The sequence below is a fragment of the Cyanistes caeruleus genome, chromosome 5, assembly GCF_971803275.1.
Source record: "Cyanistes caeruleus chromosome 5, bCyaCae1.hap1.1, whole genome shotgun sequence".
NCBI classification, from domain to species: Eukaryota; Metazoa; Chordata; class Aves; order Passeriformes; family Paridae; genus Cyanistes; species Cyanistes caeruleus.
The window spans coordinates 51,276,996-51,300,303 of record NC_141705.1 but is presented as its reverse complement, the minus strand read 5'-3'; the positions used below and the strand labels follow the sequence as shown (position 1 = coordinate 51,300,303).

Below are 23,308 nucleotides of genomic sequence, written 5' to 3'. Positions count from 1 at the left end.
TTTGGTTACGTTCACGGCCTCCTCTGGGCTTGCTGCCACAGGTCCATATCCTTCCCAAGCTGGGGACGCCAGAGCTGATGCAGCCCTGCAGGTGGGGTCTCAGCAGAGCAGAGCAGAGCAGAGCAGAGCGGAGCAGAGCAGAGCAGAGCAGAGCAGAGGGGCAGAATCCCCTCCCTCCCCTGCTGGCCACACTGCTCTGGATGCAGGACATGATCCAGGACGTGTTTGGCTTTCTGGGCTGTGAGTGACCATTGCTGGGTCATGTCCAGCCTCTCATCCACTTCCACATGTCCTTCTGGGCAGGGCTGCTCTCAATCCATCTCTGCCCAGCCTGTGTTTGTTTGGGATTGTCCTGACCCACAGGCTGCACCTTGCACTTGGCCTCACTGAACTTCCTGAGGTTCCCATGGGCTCCCCTCTCCAGCCTGTCCAGGTCCCTCTGGATGCCCTCCCTCCCCTCCAGCATGGCAGCCACACCACAGAGCTTGGTGTCATCACCAAACTTGCTGAGGGTGCTCCCAGTCCCACTGTCCATGTGGGACAGTGATGTTAAACAGGGCTGGTCCCAACACCCACCCCTGAGGTCACCACTGGTCACTGAGCTCCACCTGGACACTGAGCCATTGACCACAACACTTTGAGTGTGAACACCCAGCCAGCTCCTTATCCCCTGAGGGGTTCGTCTGTCAAATCCCTGTTTCTCCATTTTGGAGACGTATTTTGTTTGAAAATGTCTGCTAGCATAACTAACACCTTTTTGCATCCTCTAAAAACCATCTGAGATTTTTTAAGTCTGCAGAGAATTTTAGTTTAGAGTAGGAGAATGCCAAGTTTCTGATGGGTTGCAGAAGTTTGAGAGTTTGAGAAATTTTGCATGGCTGGCTGATGTGTTTAGGACCCATTATTTGTTTCTGAACTTAAGTTATTGTGTTCAGCTTATTATTATTTTGCAAGGAACAGCTGCACAGAGAAGCTGTGGATGCTTCCCTGGAAGTGTTCAAGGTCAAGTTGGACAGGGCTTTGAGCAATCTGGTCTAGTGGAAGGTGTCCCTGCCCATGGCATCAGGCTTGGAACTAGATGGTCTTTAAGGTTCCTTCAAGATTCCTTCCAACCCACACCATCCTCTGGCTCTGGGACAGTGAACTGCTTCAGTCAGTCTTTTTCCTATCAGCATTGGCTTCTTAAGACTGTTAAGAAAAAGACTGGAGTCCACACCAAGCTTTCAGAAATCTTCTTTGTAAGTATCTTGTTTTATCTTTTTTTATTTTTTCCCCTGCTTTCTAATCTGTATTTCTAGACATATCAACAAGAGAAATTTTTATGGGCTTGTTGTGAAGACATTTTATACACTTGCGAGCAATCCAGTCAGGAAAAGAAGTAATGTTGGGTCCCTTGTGATAAATCAAGAATGCAGTTTCAAAACTGAAAAAGCCCTACAATACACCAATAAATCAGTTGGTAAAATTATGTTGGCAGGACCAATTTTGCTTAAACAGTGAATAATGAATATATATGTTAAGGTTATTGTTTCTGGATAATTTCCAAATCTGCTAATTATTCACATTATGTCTTGAAAGTAATTTATTCAAGCTCAGATAAGTGGGCCAGTCTGTTCAGGCTAAAGGGTTAAGGGTTTGAGCAGGGGATAATCTGTCATTTTATATTGGAACTAGTGAGCCAAGTTACATCTAAGTTACTCTCCAAATCTTTCTAGAAAGAGGCATCTAGAAATCAGGATCAAAAGTGTTCAAAACAGGTTCAATCCACTAGTAAAGTAAGATGCTTTTTTGCACAGAGAGTTCCTGACACTGCATCTTAACAGCCCAACAAAACCAAGCCTTTTTGTGGCATTTCCTTAAACAACAGGGGGAAAAAAAAATAAGTACATTATATTGAATGTAACAGTGATCTTTGTGCTAGCACTTGGCTTCTAAAAACTGGTTTGAGAGTTTGTTATATTTCTTCTCATTTACCTATCCCCCTGTGCACCCATTCCCCTCCAGTAGAAAGGAGATAAACACCACTCCCTCATAGGACTCACAGGAAATAATGAATGTAATGAATGTACTCAAAGTTTTAATTAGTGAAATGCTCTTTTGTGGGGAAGAAAGCTTTCACATCTTTAACAGCTTGTATTCTGTCTCTATGTTCCACAATAACTCCAACACATTGCTATATTAGTTATTGCAGAAACTCCCTTACATTTTGAAAGTTTTAGGTTTTGGAATCATTCTTTTATAGCAAACAGGAAATTCTGCTACTCTATGTTTCCAACTGGCTCCCAAGCAAAGCAGAATTACACAAAAAATATTTGTTCAAAGCTCCGGCATCATAAATAATGAATAATCACAAATAACTTTGAGTTGCAGAGTTTTTTAAAAAGTTGCTTGCAATTACTATATATTTCACTTTAAGTGACTCCTTTATTTCAGATTATAGAAATATCATTAAGTACCTCAATTTATGCCTTTTATTTCACACATAATATATTAAAACTCCCTTCAAAATCTGTACTGTCATCCCAACCAGCAAAATGTCCCTCAATAGTCCTCCCAAATATTAGTAAGATAGAAATTCTGGTCCCTCAAGACATTCAGAAATGTTCATATGTTTTCCTTGAAAATTCACCATCAGACATTTATTTTCTGAATCTCCACCATTAGGAGACCTCTGCACCAAATCCCATTTAATAAACGGGATGGTTTATTTTACACTAACTTGAATTTGTCAGAGGAAAGTAGTTCAGCTTCTTAGCTGGCAAAAAAAGTTAGCAGCTGCTTTTCAGCACCAGACTGAGGTCTTCAGCCTGAAGGAAATTTATGGAAATTTGTGAAAGGAAATTTTCTCGTGTCCTGTAAACCCTTTCTCAGGACTTTTTATTTTGTGCACAACATTAACCATCTTTTTTTTGCCCAGCACCATGTGAGGAGCCTTCTGCCTCAAACAGCTCAGTGGGCCCTGCCTGGTCACTGACAGGCATCTCTTGGCAGGATCAGGAATGATGGTACAGGCAGCTCTTTTCAGTCCTCATCTCCAGAGTGGACATGGAGCTGCTGTTGACTTGTCTTTGAAATTACAGAGGAAAGAGACACAGAACTATTCAGAGAGTGGTGATGATGCCACATAATGAGGTTTGATGGTGGTGAATTTTAACAGGTGTGATGTTTTGTGAGAATAGAAATGATGATTTAAAGTGTACTGGTTATTCAACAAACACGGTAACTATAGAAGTAAAAGATTTTAAAATATAAATCTGCTTGACTTGCATCTCAGGGTAAAGTCAATGTGCTGACATCCTCCAGTGATCTGTCGCCCCCTGCATCAGTTCCTTGCCATATCTCTTGTCGCTGTCTCACTTCTTGACTTGTTCATTTAGTTTTTTGCCTCTATTAGCTTCATCTGTTGGGCTGATATAATGGATTGGGAAGTGCTGGAGAGGTGTTAGACCAAATGAAGCATTCTGACCAGCACTGCCCTGTGAGGAGAAAGGCCAGCTGGCATTGCTCAGGGGAGGCTCTTGGACACTTCTGCTCCATGCAGGGCCAAGGTTGGGGTCAGGAGAAATAGACTCACACAACCATGACTGAGATTATTATTTAATGAATAAGGCAGATTTGGGGTCTAGACCATTCTTCTCCTGTATGCTTGTACAGTGCTGATTTTCAATAGGAGTTTACAGTAGCTGCCATGATACAAATAAGTAACAACATCTGATTCTTCTGGCCCTCTTTCTCTTCCCTTGTTTCCACTCACTCTGTGCCTTTGCACAGTAAAGACCTTTGTACCAACTAGCCTGAAATTTTCAGGGTTAACATTTTAAATAAACCATATGCAATCATGCTCTTCAAGATATTTTCAATTCTTACCATTTACCTAGGCAGCTCTTCTGTGTGTGTTTTGACACAAGGCCCAGAAGGACCTGTTATTTCCTTCTCAGCCTGCTGAGTTGTTTGCACCAGCTACCATGCTGTTTGCATGTAATCTTTAAGACCCCCTTAATCAAAACAGAAGCTGTTGTGAGGTGATGGAAAGAGACGGCATTTTCACCACATGAATTTCAAAGCCATGTCTTCGGTGTGACAGGTTTGGCTTTCTTTTTTCTTCACACATTTTCCTTTAGAAAAACCATCCACAAAGCTGTTCCCTGCCTGAGGTTCCTGATACGAATATCGAAGAATGACCTCCTGAGGGGATCCATAAATGAGTCATCATTCAGAACCTCTCTCTGCAGCCACCACTCTCTTGCTGGCAGGACCAAGAGCACATGTGTTTCCTCTGTTTCTGCTGGAGAAGCTGTAAGTCTTTTTTTGTTTCCATGAAAGAGAATGAGTATAACTTTTCTCAGATTCTAAATAAGCAACTCTATAAATACATATTCAAAATTAGAGAACAGAAAAGGGAAGGAGGAGAGTGTAGCTAAATTGTTTGGGTCATATAAGGTCATTTCTGCAAAGCTGGAAGTTCATGCACGATGATTTACAATCAGAGAAAGCATTAAGGCAAACATATTTGTGTGGTTCTGATGCCTGCTGGGACCAAGGATGTTCAGAGTAAGTCTTTAATGTGAACTAAAAAGAGCCATTGTCAGATGCTCCCTGTGTCACTACTGTGACTACTGGCTGTGTTAGGTATCTTGCTGGTCTTCTATCCAAAGTTTTATAACTTATCCAAAAGCTCTCTTATTATTAAAAAAAAAAAAAAAAAAAAATCCATTTTCTGAAGAATGGGAATTTTTTGACTTCTTTACCTGGATTTTAACCATGAGGAGTGAAAGGCTCCTGAGTCTATAGCATGGTGGGGAGTTTTGTAAGAACATGCCCCAAGCATCAGTAAGGCTGGTGACTGAGATAAAAACAAAAGATCCCCTTGAGACTCTTCACAGCCTCTCTCAATCACGAGAAGCTGGCCTTGCATGCAGAGATGATGGGAAGGTGGCTCCTGGGAGATGGCAGCCACAGGAGAGTCTGTGCTGGGGCTGGCTCTCCTGGGGACCTGTGCTGCTGCCCCTCAGTTTGGGCATCAGAAACTTCCCAGAGTGACAGCTGCCTCTCACAAGATTATAAATCCTACGTATACCTTTTATAGGTATAAAACCCTAAATTTTCTCCCCTTACTCCTTTGTTTGATGCCAAATGAAGTAATTTCAGCTGCATCATCCTGACCCAAGAAGCTTTCTGTTTTTCACTGTTGGTCACTACTCGGTTTTGATTTGTCCATGTTAGCAGGTTATTGCATGTATTTCCATGTGGGTGCTGCTTCAACGGACAGGATAATGAGGGTAAGAGGCTTCAGCTTTTGGCACAGCTTTGGCATAGGAGTCTCAGTTAAAACCCCTGCTGTTAGCAGTACACAGTGCTCTGCCGAGTTGATGCAGCCAAAGGCAATTGTCCTTGGGGCAACTGACAGCTCAGTGCAGCTGTAGAGGTTTTAGCTGAAACAGCAGCTGCTGAAATAAAAGCTAAGCTCTATGACTTAGAGGCATGACAGCAGGACTGACTGAAATTTTGGAATGCTCCAATAAAATATTGATGGGCCAGAAATGACACCAGGAACACTGTAAAAGATGCAGCTGTTGCAACCAACATTTTGCTCTGTGTGTTGTGTACATGTTAGTGAACACATGAATTTGTTAGTCATGTCAAGGAATGTTTCATTCAAGTAGTTTTATTCAACAAGTGAGGGGAAATAACCATGTGGCTACACATAGATGTATGAGCAAGGTGATGCAGAGGAATTATGCAGTATCTTCCCATTTGTGTAGAGCCCTGTCCGTCTGCCTGCCTATCTGGCTGGCCTCTGTCTATCCATATCTAAAAGCTGGTGTTGGAGTGGAATGATCTCATCAATTAATACTCAATCAAAAAGTCACCACAAAGTAAAGGATGACAGATGGCCTCACCCAAGCCTGTAAATGGAACAGCACTTTTGTAATCTCCCATTTGTGTTTCATTACTGACATGCTCTTAGAAAATTAGAGCAAAGCCCACCATCTCCCATGCACTGATGATGGTTTGTAGAATCAGCAAGATCATGCAGATTGAGAAGCCCTTGGTGTTCTGGATATTCTGCTGGGATGTATGCAAACATGGTTTTGGATCTGTCCACATCCATGGTTTTGTATCAGCTGATGGTCACACAGAATGCCACAAGACATATTAAACAGATTGATTGTATTGGCTCCCATTTTTAGAATTCAGATGCTCTGCAGGTATAAGTATAGCATAAGCAATGAGATAAAGGTGAAAAACATCCTGGCAAAAGGAGTTTAAATATATTTTCATTATTTCCAAATTGGTTTTATTTTTGGTCAGCAAGCAAAATAGTCCAGGGTGACAAGTGACAAGACTGAAAATAAAAGCTCTCCCAGGGGAGTTTTGAGTGTGAGACCTATGTTAGAACAGCTTTACTTTTCTGTGAATGTGCATGGGTTTTGCTAGAGTTTGAGAACTTACAAGAATTTGAGAAAGGATGCAACTGTCTGAAATCCTTCATCAATGTGTGATTAGATCTGGAGCAATGTGGAGCTCGACGCTGTAGAGCCAGCTCAAGAGAAATTGAAGCCTCGCCGAAGTCACTCTTTCTCCACAAGTCTGAGACAAGAGAAGAGAGACCTGCTCCCAAAGACCTGCAGCTGCGATGCAGCCACTGCCAAAAAGGTACAGAAAAAGGTCTCAGTTGAGGACTCTCTGTTTTAGTGCTAATCTTGCTGCAGGACATCATCACTGGAATGATAATCCAGCCTTTATGCCCATCTATTTCATCTGTAGGCTTTATTTATACTGATTCCAACATTCTCTTTCTCCTTTGCTGGGTTTTTTTTTGTTGTTTTTTTGTTTTAGCTTGTGTGTGTGTGACAAATGTGAGAGACAGTAATACCTAATTAACTTTTTTCACTGATATTTGCCTGTTTTTGGAAAGCCAGCTCTGCTTATAGCTCTGAAGCTGCATTAAGGCATAGTCAATAGCATCAGATGTAAGATGAGTTCTTTGCCTCTCTGCCTACTCATCTACCCCAGCTTTGGTTCCTTCCTTCATGGCCCTTGTGTCCATACTGTGGCAGTCTCCTTTTAGAGTAAAGTCAAGTCTGCAAAACAGAGTTTGACATGATAGAAGCCACCCTTTTCCTTCTTTTCAGTGTACATTAAAATGTTTTATTTTTGTTGAGGGGGAAGACAAGAAAGAAACTCCCATTTCTCCCTAAGGGTGGGAGAGTCTGGCAACTGCCACCCTTCCCTCACTGAAAGAGGAGATGGTGAGTACTCAGTGCATCCTCTGCAGATGCATCACCCTCATTGGCCAAACCACTGAGGTTTGGTGTCTTGCTGTTGAGGAGCACCCCATTCCCTGATAGGAGCAGTAGGTCACCCATGAGTCATCTTCTGCCAGATTGTAACACCACTTTCCAAACCAGTACTTGTATGGGTGGCACAGCATCAGCCATCCACCAGTGCTGCCTTTTCAAGGAAAGACAGATGTGGCTTACAATTCCCTGTCTGTGGCTGGACTGAGTACCCTTTTTTGATGGAGGCACCCTTTCTTGGGGTTACTCTAGTGCATGTGGACAAACACCCCACATGTCTGGGTGGGTGCAGCTACAGCATCTGCTTCTGTCCCCTGTGCTCCCTTCCAGATCTGATGGAAATTGTCTAGAGACATCATGGTTTAAAGCAGGAATTGCTCTGAAAATTTCCAGCCACCTGATGACCCAGTTCCTGCATGCTTTTGTCCTGTCTTTTCTTGTGTGTCATTAAGACCAAGTCCTGAGAAAACTTGTTCCTTTCCTGCAACTGTTGTGACCAGTATTGGTGGAAAAACAGTGGCTTCAAATGTGGTGACAGGCAACATGGGCTCAAATCTACTAAGTTCTGTTGCCTTCTGTCAGCAGCCAAGCATGTCCAAGGCTGTAGGCAAGTGGCAAAGGCAGGTTATAGGGAAATGGCAAAGGTTATTGTCTCCAGGTTCTCGAGAACCACTGGATTTCGGTCTCACAAGGAAGGAGAAGGGAAGTAAATCTCAGGTGGTCTGCATAAACAGTTCAGTAATGAAATAAACATATCTGTATCTGAAATTTAGCAACTGTGTAGCCCACAAGAAGACCATGTGCCCTACTTTTTCTTTGAGAGACATCTCTTGAATTCCTTTGATAAATAACCCTTCAGACTTTCAATGGCATACACTGAGCTATGAGATTATTTACATTGAATGTTCAAAGCCTCGTTTGCTTTTCTTACTGTTTTCAGCAGAGTCCTGTGTGTTGTGAAGGTCCTTTTTGTGTTCAGATAAATCCAATGCACCACTATTCATACTATCAGAATAAATATTTATTTGTCAGGCTCAGAGGGTTTCCCATTGAGACCACCCATTTATCCTCAAAAAAAAAAAAATCCCAACAAAAAACAAACCAACAACAAAATAAAAAAAAACACCAACAAACCCTAAGGAAGCACCAATGCATTTTTTTTATTATATTTATGTTAAGGCTTTGATAGCATTACTGGATTGCCTTTAACTGAATTCCAACTACAACCCTTCCAAAAACTCTCAGTTGTGGACAAGCCAAGCACTGAGTGTCCCAGGCTTGGTGCATTCCAAAGCATTAAAATGCATGTGACTGTATTCCTTGCTGCCACAAAATTATGCTGCAGCCCCATGGACCTCTTCAGTTATGATAGTAACAAACTTCATGTAGGCTGACACCTTGAAATTTAACATGGTAGTGAAGAAGCTTTTTTGGAAGTATTAGAATGTGGGCTTGGATACTTGACCTCAAAGGAGAGTGGTAAAATGTTCTCTCTGCATCCAGGTTTTGTTTCAAGGAAATTACCCAATGTGAAAACTATTAAAAACACTTGTAAGTGGGTGTTGTGCCCACCAAGCCACATCCAAAAGAAACTTATCCTTCTCTTGCAGTGAAAACAGCACTTGAAATAGGGAGGAGTGGTTTTGGAATTGGATTTTTTCATTCTATTATTATCTTTGATATGGAAGAATGGACTTTTCTTCTCTGTCATACTGATCTAAACCGCTTTTTTAGCAGTGTCCTTCCCTCCACTTGGTAGGTAGAACAGCTGGAGAAATCATTATCAATAGGGATTTGTGAATGATTCCTGCTTGTGGAGTAGAATGACACAAAACTATTGGAATTCACATAGTAATGAAATAAAATATGCACTTTACTTTAAATGTTGGTTTTCCTAGAAAGAAGGGACTTCCAGCTTATCTCTGTATCTGACAGAGTGACTTTATCACCTTAACTGTTATTTTTTTTAAGGAAGCCAAAACTGATTACTTGTGCCTTCCCTTGCCTGAACATTAACTGACGCTTTCAAAGCTTACTTAGTTGACTCTGGATTCACATATTGGGCACAAGACTTATGGAAAGAACACAGAGGCCTTGCCATCAGTGCCAAGTTAGAAATCAGAATTCTCTCAAAATAGGCAGAAAAGAAATTGTTTGCAAAGTGAGTATTTATTACTTTTTTCTTGGAGGAAGAACTTTCCAATGTGTGAATGCAAGGCCACCACTTCCCTGAGGTATCTCAGGAGCCATTTGGATAGAGACAGAGGTTGTCACAAAGTTAACAAAACTTCAGGAAAATAAAATAATTGAGTGAACTTGGGTCTTATCTGAGATCTCTTCCATGAGAAGAGAGAGAAAAGCAATAATCCAGTACCATGATACCCTTAGATGTGTTAAAAATGAAGTGATACCATTATTTAATGATTAAATAAGTTGGATATAGGGATGAGCTTTTGATCTTTTGTTTTCTTCCTTTTTTTTTTTTTTTTTTTTCAGTCTCTGCTGATACTTGAGTACCTCTTTTGCTCCATTTAACATTCTGCTATCCAAGCAGTACATGTTAGCACATCATGATCTTCCCACAAGTTAATGATTCAAGTGTTCAGAAAATTGGCCTGGTGGCTCAGATATTGACTAGTGGCAAGGAATGTTTCAAATACAAAAATTCAGTCACATGGTGTCTGACAGTGCTAAATCTTATGTCTCCACTCCAGGTTTCGCTTTCCTCCAGCTGTTTGGAGAAGGTGCTTGGGCAGCCTGTCCTACCCAATCCCTCTGCAGCACTCGTGACCAGCTCCCTGAGAGCAACTTCTCTGCCTGTCAAATTGAATAGCAGCAGTGTCACCAGAGGAGACTCAAGTTCTTCCCATATGGAAACTCAAGGAAGTCAAGTGAATGGAGTTGTGGATTCTGTTATTAGCAATGCAGTCCCTCGCATCATCATCATTCCTACCTCAGAGACAAATCTGTTTCGGGAAGAACTGGAAGAGGAAGAGACCGAATTATTTCACTTTCATGACAAAAAGGGCAATCTGCTAGACTTGGAAGGGCTTAGCTCATCCATGGAGTTCCTTGAAGCTGTTGAGAAATTTCTATCATAAGTTTGTCAAAAGAAAACTTTCCGGTAATTATTTTCTTGGCATCTTCTCCACTTAATTATACCAAATAACTGAAGCCTTGTGGGTTAGATCATCAGATTTTTTTGTATGTTTATATGGTAGTCACTAGGCAGCCTTCAGATTTTTCTTTGTCCAAACCAGCTCAGGCATGGAAACAGGCTTTCTTTCAGATTGTGCCACAGGAAATGAGCAGTGGAAGATCTGGCAGCAGGATCGAGTGGCATTGGTCAAGGAGGCTGCCTGATTTGTTGCCACTGATGGGGGCACCAGCAGAAGGGAAAACGAGTGACTGAGAGCAGGGTCAGCTGCTGAATGCTTCTGCTATCTGCACATGGAACAGCATTCCTGTTTTGGCAGCCCTGCTCTGGACAGTGATGGGAAGCACTGCAAGATCACAGCTTCCACAGTAAGGCACATGGCTACATGACCTCAACTAGAGTTTAATCAAACTTTTGTTTGTTTTCTTTTTTAAATAGGCAGCTTGCTAAACATAAAGAAAGAAACTGGTGTTTTTTCACTGGAAATTGACTACTTCCCAGCTTCTAATCCTCTGAAGTTTAGTGGTAGAAATCTGGATTTTACCTCAGCATTAGCATGGTCACTTAAATGTCAAAATGCAAGGTGCTATATGCTAAAACATACACTACTGTAAAAGCATTCAAAGTACCTTCAGAGTTACAGTCCTGATTAAATATATATGTATCCTAATGAGTCTGTGATTGAAAGGGTGAATGCTCACAGCTGGTTTGACAAGTCATTGAAAAAAATAAAGCCTTGGCTGCTGTATATCACCTGTCTGATCAGAGAAGGTTCTTCTCATCTCCTCGAAAACACACCAGCAGATGTCTTTTACAGGTCACTTACCAGAGGCCTTCAAAGTGGGTAAAACATCAACTTGGGAAGAGAACCACACAGTACTGCCTTTGCTGCAGGATCTGCACTTACATCTTTATCTGTGGTTACTAACTGTGCTCCTTTTTATCTGTGCTTCAAATTATGGCTCAGGCTCACAGGACTCTCCCAGCATTTTATTCCTCTTTATGCACTCTTCCTTTTTTACTCATTTTCCCATTTCTTCATGTCTTCCCTTTCAGTCTCTGATTTTCAAACATAGTTTGAACAAGTTGAATTACATTGTTCTTTACATAATTTCAATATATATTAGTAGAAATCAAGGTATTATATCCTCTGGATATAATAGTGCAAATATTTGGTCCAGGGAGACTAATAGTATTCAGACATTCAACAAGAGAGTGAAAGTTTATGTTCATAGTCTCGGTTTATTTCCTTGACTGTATCCTAGATTGTGCAGAGATCACTGAGAGAATTTCCAGGTTTTGTGTATTGCACTGGCTGATCTCAGGAAGTAATTTCTCTTTGCCTGTTTTCCTGATGCAAAAACCAGATGGGAAGCATAGAAGTATTCTTAATTACTTTTTTCACTACAAAAAAAGGCAACACAAATCTTGTTTGCAACAATCTAGACAGGAATGCTGCTAAAGAGCAAATGAAAACCCACAGCATCACAGGAGAGAGAAGAATGCCTCCAAACTTGCACACCTGAGGCACTGCCAGGTGCCAGACCTTTAAGAGGAATGAGGCACTCGCTTTTGATACCATTTTTAGAAAAAGAAAAAGGCCACTGGTGGGTTGCAGAGGCAATTGCTGTGACAGGCTGCCTAATGAAGTGCTGAACTCTTCATGCTGCTATTATTTGAGGTGCTCTGCTGGCTGGAGACCCTCATACTTCCTTACTGTGGAAAGCAGGGAGGAAATTGGGTGTGGAGCCCCATCCTGCTGCCTGTGTGTGGCCCTGGTATGCGGTGCTGGGGGACCAAGGCTCAGCTGGGGCAGCACCAGGCTGCGGTTCCTGTGCCCACTGAGTGCCGAGTTTTCTGACAGGGCCAGGAATCATGCCAAGGTCATCTACAATGAGCTCAGCAATTCCAAGGGCAATTCCTCCATTTGAGGACTGACACAGTGAGCAGACAGTGCAGGACAGCTGCTGGGGACTGGGACAGGGACGTGCTCACTTGCAGTTCCACAGTGCCAGGTTTTCATCCACTGCATAGTTTAGGCCACAATGTGTTGTCAAACGTTAATTATGTATTATGTTCATGGGAAATGGGACAGCTTAGTCCTAGGCTAAACATACTGTCCTTCCATCTTGGATTCTTGCCCTTTTTCTTTCTGAACCTGCCCTCTCTGATTTTTTTTTCCCTACACCAACTGTGCAGTCAGTGACCTTACTTCTTCTTGCATTTAATATCCTCAGCTGCTGTATCTCTTTTCTTCTTGAGCCATATGTTAGGAAAAGAGCATACTTTCAAGGCTTCCAAGCCTTAGACCTGACTTTTACTGTTGTAATGACTCCAAATAACAATAGAAAATGCATTTGCTGTTCCACATTATAAAAACATGACCTGGAGAAGATTTTTCATTCAGATTATGACAGACTTATACTGGGAAGACTGTAGGCAGAATGGTATTGCCATAGGTTTTGGCAGGATGAAGAATGGAAGACGTGAAGTCATAGTCAACAAATCCCTCCATATCTGAAGTCTTGCATTCTACCTGTTAGCCTACAGAAGGCTCTCCAGTGATTTCTTGTATGTGTTTGGTGCTTATTACTGTGCTGGTACTGTGAGTGTGTCTCAGAAAATTAGCAGGCTTGAGGTATGTGCAAACAATGTTTCACTTTTATGCTGTTAGTGTCATACACTGTTAGCACCATAGCTTCAGAAGCTACTTTAAAATTACTTCTTATTTAAACTGATGCAGGCTAAAATATCAAATGGTATAATGATAGAGAGATAAAACATAAAGTTGTATGAAATATCAGATAGACTTACTGCATCATTGTGAGACTTGTGCAGAAACATCAGTCACAGAGTAAATTAGTCTCAAATTGAATACCACAATGCAGGAGAATTTTGCAAGCTTCTCTGTTGCCACATTAGGATAGATGGCACATAAAAATGTACACTAATTAATGTTGCTTCCCGTTGCACAAAGGAATGTATTGGTTCACTCAAGTGGAATAAAAAATACTTAGGAGTTAAACTGAATTATCCATTGTTTGTTTGTTTTTTCTTATTTAATCATTATCTTTGGAGCCAGGAGGAGGAATAAAAAAGCTGAGTCAAAGCTTTTGAGACCTGTGCTCTGATCCAGTTAATAGTAAGATACATACACACAAATATATATATATATATATATATATATATATATATATATATATATATATGACTTTATTTTCAAGTCATTTAGACTGCTCAGATGCAAGCACTCATCTGCTTGAGTGCATATTGAGTGCATAACATCTAAATTTAGAGTTCACTGGCTTGGTAAAACCTGAAGTTGTGCAGCTACTTTTGAAATACAATGATTTCAGCTGGGATGTCAGGTGTCAGGTGAGCAAAACTGAAAAAAAGTAGCCAAAGTCTACTACATCAAAACTCTTATAGCAGACTTTGATCTTTGTCCTAAATCTGAATGAAGGTAATGAGTAATTGTTTCTGCTAATACTCTGTATAGCACAATTGTAGAATGTGTTCCAGTTTTCATGAGTAACAGAAAATCCAGACCACAGGTGTAAAAACTTTCTTTTATCATGGACAGTGGTACTTTTTAACAGTTAAATCAGTGGTTAGATAAAGTTTTCATATAAGAAATTTTGCTTTAATCTTAATGAATCTTGCAGCTTTGGGCTGGTATGAAACATGACCTAATACCACATTCTATCAGAAAGCTCACTCAGTTCCCAGACATCCACCCATTTCCCTCCTTTCAAGAGACACACCTGAACAAGAAGCTTTTGGCACTAACCTAAAATCCAGTAATAATAATCTAATAATAATCTAAACTTATTTGGTTTTAATCACGTTTTTTGGGTGTATTTAGAACCTTTCTGGGTTTGATCTGCTTTATTTGCAGAGACTTAGTTTCTTTCCTCTGCTCTTCTGTGTTTAAATGGGATTGTAATTTTTCTCTCTGGTTTAAAATAAAAACCAGCAGTAGAAAGTCGCAGTGCTCCTAAGGATGCCATTTCATCCCTTGTGGCAGCAGCAGCAGGCAGCAATCCTAACAGCAGGCCAACACCAGAGCCCTCCCAGGAGGACAAGAGCACACCAAAAAGGTATTGGTAACACGTGCAGGCTGCAGGGTGACAGGCAGGGGTTGGGGCTGAGGGTTACACACCAGGAGTTTGGGGTTACAGGACCCAGCAGTAGGGCTGGGTACAGACAGGGCAGAGTAGTTAGGGACCAGGTTAGGGTCCAGGGTCCAGAGCCAGAGGTCAGGGGTAAGGGGTAAAGGTTAAGGGTCAAGGTCAGGGGGTCAAGGATCAAAGGTCAGGGCTCCGAGGGCAAAGGTTGGGGGTTGGAGTTTGTGATGTCACATGCAAAAATGGGGAAATACTCCATGGTAAATAACCTGTTTTAAAATTTCCTTATTTTCCCCCCCAGACCCTGCTGTTTTTGGGTTTTTTAGTTGTTGTTGTTGTTACATCTGCTCTCTACTGCATCCCTGTGCAGATTATCCTTGATACTTTTTGTCTGGTTCTTTCACAAATACATGAAAGCAGAGCAAGTTAGTGGGGAGATGAAAACTTGGGTACATATTACGCAGCAGACTGACTCCTTTCTCACATAGGAGTGATCAAAACTGCCCACAGTGCTTGGGTTTAGCAAGCATGGACCAGGTGAGTGCAGGATGAAGCCTGGCAGGGTGGAAGCAGCTGAGATGCATCCCCTGGTTCATCTCAACACGAGCTGATGATTAGTTCTTGCTCTGCAGCTCATCCATAGCCTCAGTCTTCTGACACTTAGTCAGTGTTCTGTCTGCACCTTGAATGGACAAGTAATTAGGTGAAAACTTTGGTGCTGGGATGCCTTTGTTGTACCTGCCACTTTTACCCATGTATTAACATACACTACAGCTTACCAAGAGTTCAAATGTCTGTCCATATACTTTACTTGCTTTATGGTGTGTCTGCGTTGCACTCTGGTTGTACTTGTTAGTGCTACAGGTTGTAGCAGGACATGAAAATCTAACTGCAAAATGTCAGTCAGGTGTAAATCCACTGTTACTGATTCTCCCATGCCAGCACGAGGAGATGACTGCGTGCCAGCCATCCCAGTGTCAGTATTTCATGGTAAAATCCCCTGAGAGAAAATTTCTGTAGGGATTAAGTGTATTATACAATATATTGACTTCTTTACTCTGAAACATCTTTTCCTCTGTATTCGTAGTTGTGTATCATGTAGGCATTTTTATTTAAAAGGTCAGATGAATTCTTCACCTTAAAACAAAGTTCCAGAAAACCCTTGTCATCTTCAGGACTTTGTTCTGGACTGAATCAGCCAAAGACACAGGCAATAAGACAGGAGGAGATGGACTGCTGCTGTTGTGCATGGTCCTTGGGGTGATGCATCCCAGGCCTTTCTTTCCCTCCATGCCAGGAGCAGGTCTGTTCTCCTGGAACAGCCAGACGTGTGCTAGTGGGTGCCATGCGAAGTTGGTGTTTTCCTGACATTTATAGGGAACTCAGTGTGGGTAGGTTTTCATGGGGACAGCAGAAAACTGTCTCCCTAGAGTTTCTCATTGCCAAATTTCTTATTCCTTTCCACTGCAAGCAGGTGGCAAATCTCTTCAAAGGAACAGATGGATGTGGTTAACATTAACAACTAATTTTCCACAGGCGCGTTCTTGGAAACAAATGATCCCTATTTCCTGAGATGGAGAAAAAAAATCCAGCCTAGAGCAGACTACAAGTGTGGAAAATGTGAAACTGAACACGCTGGAGTTTGGTAAATGCAAAGCAAATGAAAACAGCAGCTTAGAGTGGAAACTATTGGTCCTCCAGAAGCATAAAAAGGGCAAATTCCATCTTCATAAAAGATATAAAAAAGCTGTAGCCAGGCAATTAATAAAACCAGGTCTTTTTGCCTAACCCCATCTATGGACAATCCAACAGAAGTGAGCTCAGAGTCATCAGCAACTTTTTCATGCTTGGGTCACTATGACCGTCTGGGCACCAGCTTGTGGAGAAAATGGGGATGAAAAATTTCTCTTACAGGACCAAACTTCATTCACCTTGCTAAATGCATCAGAAAAAGACCAAGAAGGATGTGATTATTCTCTTTACACATCTGGGATGAAAAATAGGATATTCAAGTGGAGTGTCAGTGACAGTCATCAGAGGCTAGTCTCAGACACTGATTGCTCCAGTACAATAATAATAAATTCTTTAAAAGTGCAAATACACACAGAAACAAATCCTGATATGAAAAAATACCTTGAGATTACTTATTTGCTGATGGTTTTTAACAGGCTGACATTGTTTTGTGTGTCTCAGTGCAGGTGTGACTGTCAGGAGAGTGCACAAAGCAGGATTCCTGCTGAAGAAATGCAGTACATTTCCTGAAAATGCACAGCCATTGAACAACATTGAACAAGGAACTGCTTCTGATTTGCTGAGGAGGAAAATTGCCAAGAGACCAGTAGGATCTCTGTTATCCTTTTTCTAACCTTAAGTGGAAAAATTGCATGTCCCCTAAGGCATTTTGTAATGTGGAAATAACTTGAACTTCAGCTGCCTGGCAGGGCTGAGCCTGTGTTGTGCTTTATTTCCCTCCTGGCTGTCGTGCTACCTAAAAGCCACACACTTTTCTGGGGCCAGGAATTGAGGTGGTGCAGCCTTTTGCTCCTGGCACCAAATTGTCTTTCCATCACAGTATAGCTTAAAACCTTATTTTGCTGCATCAGAGCCCAGCAGCAAGTGTTGAACTTCCTGTCAAGCCCCTGGGGCTCTCTTCTACATGCCTTGTCCACCCAGACTTCAGTCTGCCAGATGTGCTGGTCTGCAAGAAAAAAAGACTTCTATGCTTTGTCAGGGTTTTACTATCTTGCCTATTTTTGGGAGTGACTGCAGTTTGGTTTATTTGGGGTTTTTTTTCTTGTTTTGTTTTATTTATTTTTTTTCTCATGGATGCTTTGGCATGCATCCCTACTGGCATAGGATGCTTACTCAGAAAGCCTTTGGTTTTGTGCTGGTCTGATTTATTTTCTCTATGTGATGATTTTTCTTGGAGCAGCTTCTGAGCAGTGCTGAGGGTGCCTGGCAGATGGTCCTTCACGATTGGGTTGTTCTGCCATGCTCTGGTGCTGCTGATGCAGCAAGGCATATGCTTTTGGGTGTTCTTCCTCTCCAGCAAGAATTAACAACTAAAATTTCCAAAGGAGAAACTCCCATGGCATGTTTCCATTTTGACTGATGTGCTGTTTCCAAACTTGTGTAAGGGGAGGTTTTAACCACCCTGCAAAGTCTGATGGTTTGAGTCTCTCTTCTTCATGTGCCTCTGTATCAGGAGAGGCTGTTGTGCACTTCTGGAACATCACCACTGTTAAAATACTGAAAACTCCTCTACCATAGGCTACAGAAAAATCAGCAGTTTCAATAACCCAAGGTGAAAAAAGGGAGAATATCACTGTGTAGGTGGGAATCAATAGAAATATCAAGTAAAAGGCAGGTGGTAAGGAAGTCTCCTCCACTGTGCTCCTGAAATCTGGGCATGGACTCCAGTGGACACAGTAAGGCTCAGGAAAAGTGAACACAAACACTCTAACAAGCCAGAACCTTAACATTGTCATCAACCTGGATAAAAAGCAGGGAACTACCACAGTGAATTTTCATGAGTCTTGACCTGTTTTTCAAGCTTGTCTCTCCAACCTGAATAGATAGAAACAACATATGCTTAAATAGAAAAATGAAAAAAGAACCCTGAACATACATACTCAGACCAAGGGTCCAGTTGAGTCAATATCTTGTCTCCAACAGTGACCAGCAATAAGTAACCACAAAGAAAAGCAAAAAAGGTACCAGTACTTTCCTGCTCTGCTTTCCCAGAACTTCTGCTGATTCTATGCCAGAAATGGTATTTAATAATATTTCACAGACCTCTTTGCTTCCACAGATTTATGAAATCCTCCTGGGACTCATGTGAAAGCCTAACTATGAAAACATCCCACAGGCTCTGCAGTTTAATTGTGATTTATACAAAACAGAGCCTCCCTTTGCTTTCAGTTTCATTCAGTGCCCTCCGGTTCTTGTGGGGTGGGGGAGAATGGATGATCATTGCTTAGTGGCCACCTTCCTTGGAGCCCCCCTGAGTCTGCACCATCTCCACTCATCATCTTCTCTCACAGGTGAGTGTCCCCCTCTGCCCACCTGAATCCAGGAGCTCCATCCCCTTGGCACAGAAACACAGTGAAACCATTGAATACCTTGAGTGAACTGCAAAGCTGCTCTGGCTGCTCATCCCAGGAGGACATCCTGTGTCATTTGCCCTTGCCCCAGACACCCTGGTCTGGACCCCTGCCTCCTCTTGCACCCCAGAGCATCCCTGCTCTTTTGGCAGTATTCCTTTGAAACTGTGCAAAGGTCTAAAAGACCTGGAGTAGAAATGTGACATGTTCACAGTTACAGAGTATTCACAAAATATTTACAGACTATATTTAAGCAGTTGGCAAGCACTGTGAGGAATAACTTATCAACAGGCTATCTCCCAGATTTGAGTGGCAAGAAAATGTTAATCACCCTCATTTAACATAGGCAGAGGCTGGGATGAAGTGTGAGCAGACAGTAGCAATGTTGTGGCAGTCTCCTCCTCTCTCCAGCCCAAATCCAGACACTTCATGCTCCCTGAATGCAGGATGTGGTCAAAAACACTGAAATATCTGGGTTTCAACTGTATGTATTATATAAGAAATACAAAACAATCCCCTAGATCCAAGAAATTCAACAACTGAAATTTTGGATCCCAACTGGGGTCCAAATTTTGCCACTTAATATTTCTATCTGTAAAATACAGTGAATTTCAATGACAGATTCAAATGCACAGCTGTAATTGTCACAAAAACATATGCCTGGGACCTTCTCCAGGAATCATGAATAAATAGCAGGCTCTAAATTAATATTATCTTCACACCTTAATCTGGCATGCCTTATGGAAGTAACCAGAAATTAATATAAACATTGTATTTCTAAGGACAGGGTTTCCAAGTCGTCTCTCTCAAAGAATATAACTTTTTAAATAAGCAATTTGGAAGAAGTGTTGCCCACATTTCTATTCCAGCCTACAGGATGTTTCCTTTTATGCTTTGGTAAATGAAGTATCTCAGTATTACCAAACACTGGCAATGACAGTGAAAGTCCCAGCATCTTGTGAGTGTGCCACATGGAAAAAAACCCTGTTATAAAAATACTCTTAGAAAGTCAGTATTGTTCTTATATTGCCTTTGAAGGGAAAGCCCGAGGGGGCTCAGAGGGCTCTCCCAAACACAAGTGAGTGAGTCAGGTCTTTCCTCACACAGGCTGGAAGGAGAGAAAGGCAGGGGGAAGCAGCTCTATTTTTAGCTGCCTGAGACATGCAGACCTCATGGTGATGGGGAGCTGATAATTACATAAGAAGTCATACCAAGCTTTGCTATTTAGGTCTATCTGGCCTCTTCCTTATCTCAAGTGCCGTACTAGCAGTTCCTGCTCCGAATATCCGTAATCAAAATATAACATGTTTTCCTGGAATCCATGACATGAAGTAATGGGCTATTTTACAGCATCTCTTTTCCACAGGCTGTTCTTTCTGGCTAATGATTACAGCTAGGCACTGCTGTCGTGGCTATATTGGTATCACAGCCTCTGCTGTAGCCCCAGTAGAAAACTGAGGTGAGTAAAAAAGGGTCATTTACCTTTACTGGAGAGAAGGACTTGTGTTTGAACAGACTTTCAAACATTGTGGTTATTCCCTCCCCCCTGCTGCTGCCACCCCTGTTGAGCAAAAGTGTTTTACACAGAAAATGCACCTAAAAAACCCCTTCCAGTCACTAACTTCAGCTCCTGTAGCTGGATGCATCCTGGGTGCTTTTGCACTGCTATGGGCCAAAGTGCACCCACCTATATATCATCTGGCTGTCTGTAAAGGCAGGCAGGGAGGGCCTTGAGTTTACTTGCTTCTCTTCCACATCAAGGGTCTTTCAGGTATTTCTTCAATTCCTCGTGATTAATTTGGTGATTTTCATGTCATGCCTGAATACCTCTGTCCCATTGAGCTGCTCTCTACACAATGCTCATTACGGGTATCTCCATGCCTGCTTCATGGGGTTTTTTGCCAGTAAAAACAGTTTTTCCCAGTTCCACCAGCAGCCAAAGAGGGAGGCAGTGGAAGCAAGGAGGCTGGTTTATAGGTAATGGGCAAGGGAAGCTGTAAAGCCCTTTAGTGGCAATGTATTGGGAAAAGCCACGTATGTTACTGCAATTTGAAGCAATGATATTTTTTACAAATATAACCTTTTATTCTCCTGCTGCTCCAAAGCACTGAGGAGAAACAAGCCCATTAAAAAGGAGGCCCTGGCCTGCAGCTCCTGGAATGTCCTGTGCCACATGCCACAGGGGTGTTCTTGGATTTCAGGTGTGCAGAGGCTATATCCAGCTCCCGGGCACCAGGGTGAATGGAAACACTTCTCCTCACAACATTAACACAGGGCCAGATTCCAGCTGTCTAAATGCAACCAACAGGTCGAGAGTATGGGGAGAAACCAGAAATGCTGGCAGCAAAGGATTCTGTCATTTTACACAAGAACAGAGCTACAATTAAAAAAAAAAAAAAAAAAAAAAAAAAAAAAGTGGATGAAAGGTCTCTCTATTTTTATACAGCAGAGTGAAAGTATTGGGTATCTGTGGCAATATTTAGTCCAAAGGAAAGTGTAATTGAATCCAAGTGACATAATGAGAAAGTGTCTGGTAAAGCCTGGTCCAGGGGAAAAGTAGCAGGGATCACTGCCTTCTAAAATTTAATTTTCAAGATGGTTACTCAATGGAACTGAAAGCTGTGGTATGGCTAAAAGCTATTGTAGAGTAGGAGCACACTGCTTTGTGGGCAAAGAAAGAAGTGTTGGCACTTTAAAGCAGGAAATGTATGGACCAAGAAGCAAGAGAGAACCAAAACAAGGCACTGAGCAGGAGCACAGCAGGGAAGAAGCAAGTGTAGATTGTTGGGAGGCAGGATGAGAACTGACCAAATCTGGCACAGCAGGGTAACATGGAAAACACTACACAGTTCTTTCAGTCTTTCAGACACTTCTGCTCAGCTTTGCTACTGTGGCAGGTGCCTCAAGTTAATGTCTGGCAACAACAGAGTGCTTTTGCTTCCCCTTATGAACTGGGGCTGTGAGGAGGACTTCTGCAAAGAGAGAGCTCTAGGTCTGATAATGTTCTCCCCTCCCAGCCAAGGTCCTAAAAGAAATAAAAAATGGAATGCATCAGTGTGAACAAAATAAGATGGGTCAAGCAAGAAATCCTTCAAATACACTGCAAAGAAGAATTCAAAAGAACAGGTAAATTTGAGGAGACAGATAATGTGATTGCAGCCATCATCTCTAAAGCAGTCTAAGGATGTGTCTGCTAATGTGGCCTTTAAATGCTGCACATTTCTATCTATATGCTTGATGGATGCAATGAGGAAGAACCTGTTGGAGGGACTGATTTCTTCCAGGTGCTCTGTCTGGCTGAGCAGCTTGCTGTAGGTCATTTTACTATGAGCTGGTGGTTGTTACGGCCCCACTGGCCCTGGCAGCCCAGGCAGAAAATGGAACTATTAATAATACTCATTTTTCCACTAATTGCTTTCAGTGTCTTTTGTGGGAGAGAATGCAACTCGCCGTTGGTTGTGTTCAGAGATACATGGGAGTTTATTAAGAGAAGAGCAATTGAAGAGCAATTTGGCTCCTAAAATCAGGCATTTTTGAATGCCTGTCTCTCTATTCCTAGTGTCTCATGCTCTGATCTATAGGAGAATTGCAAATTAAGCACAAGCAAGGAAAAGTGAAAAGCAGAAGTTTGAAAAGGAAAAGTTTGGCACTGGCTTCTTTCAAAATGAATCTCATTAAAACAAACAAACAATCAAACATATGCATCTACCTATACCTATACCTATATACACACACACACACACACACATATATATATATACACATATATATTTATATATATATATATACACACCCATGCATATATGAAAGCATATTGCCCAAAGAGAAGCAATGCTTCCTTGGGGATTGCCAGAACCCCTCTATTTTCCATTCCTAATGGGTAAACATTGCTCCAAGACTCACAGCACCCCTCCTCCTCCAATCCCATCTGTTACCTAAAAGCTGAGAGATGGAGGAACTGGAGGTCAAAGTTTGAATTCAGCCTCCTGTGAGAAAGCAGAGACAAGATTCCTTAAACATGTTAAAACTTTGCTTTAAATGGATTGCCTGTCTCTCAGTTGTCATGAAATACTTCTAAAGCAAGTATGTACATCTTTAAATGCATTCTTGTTTTCCATGCTTCTTCACTGAAGGTAAGAGTTGACTGCATCTATGGCTTGGCACTTCTCCTTATTTCATTTTTCCTTTTGCTGTTTTTCAGTGTTTTCCTAAACATAGCCAAATTTTGAAAAGCTGCAGCATAACTAATCAAACTGATGGAAAAGGATCTCTGGGTGTAGCAGAGTAAAGGGGGTGAGCAGAAGGAAAGAAATCAACAGGAAATCCAAGCTTTTCTACTTTGATAGGGAAAAAAAACCCCAAGTTGAAAAATCTATTCAGAACAGTTTTCTGCATTTAAGTGATTTGTGAAAAAATTGAATAAAAGAAAAAAATAAATAAATCTGGGGGCCCATCTGTGTTCAGCTCTGGTCCTAGTCCATGAAATCTTAGCCTTCCTCAAGAGTTTGATCAAGAGCAGAAATTGAAATTGAGACACTTAAACTGAAGAGACTTCAGCTGAACTGAGCTGCTATTTTGCAATATTTTATATTCAGCATTGAATACTCAATGGCTATTTGC

General features: G+C 41.7%; 1 protein-coding gene across 27 annotated transcripts in view; it reads left to right on the top strand.

The window, feature by feature from the left end:
- The window catches only part of LOC111946112 (melanopsin-like), a 79,820-nt gene extending 66,332 nt beyond the window's left edge, over positions 1–13,488 (top strand). For all 27 annotated transcript variants that reach the window (XM_086888474.1, XM_086888485.1, XM_086888472.1 and 24 more), the window contains 3 exons: positions 4,122–4,296; positions 6,508–6,657; positions 10,016–13,488. In XM_086888474.1, the coding sequence (XP_086744600.1) occupies positions 4,122–4,296; positions 6,508–6,657; positions 10,016–10,402 (712 nt within the window). In that variant the 3' untranslated portion in view covers positions 10,403–13,488. The remainder of the gene's footprint in view (positions 1–4,121; positions 4,297–6,507; positions 6,658–10,015) is intronic.
- Positions 13,489–23,308: the final 9,820 nt, after the last annotated feature.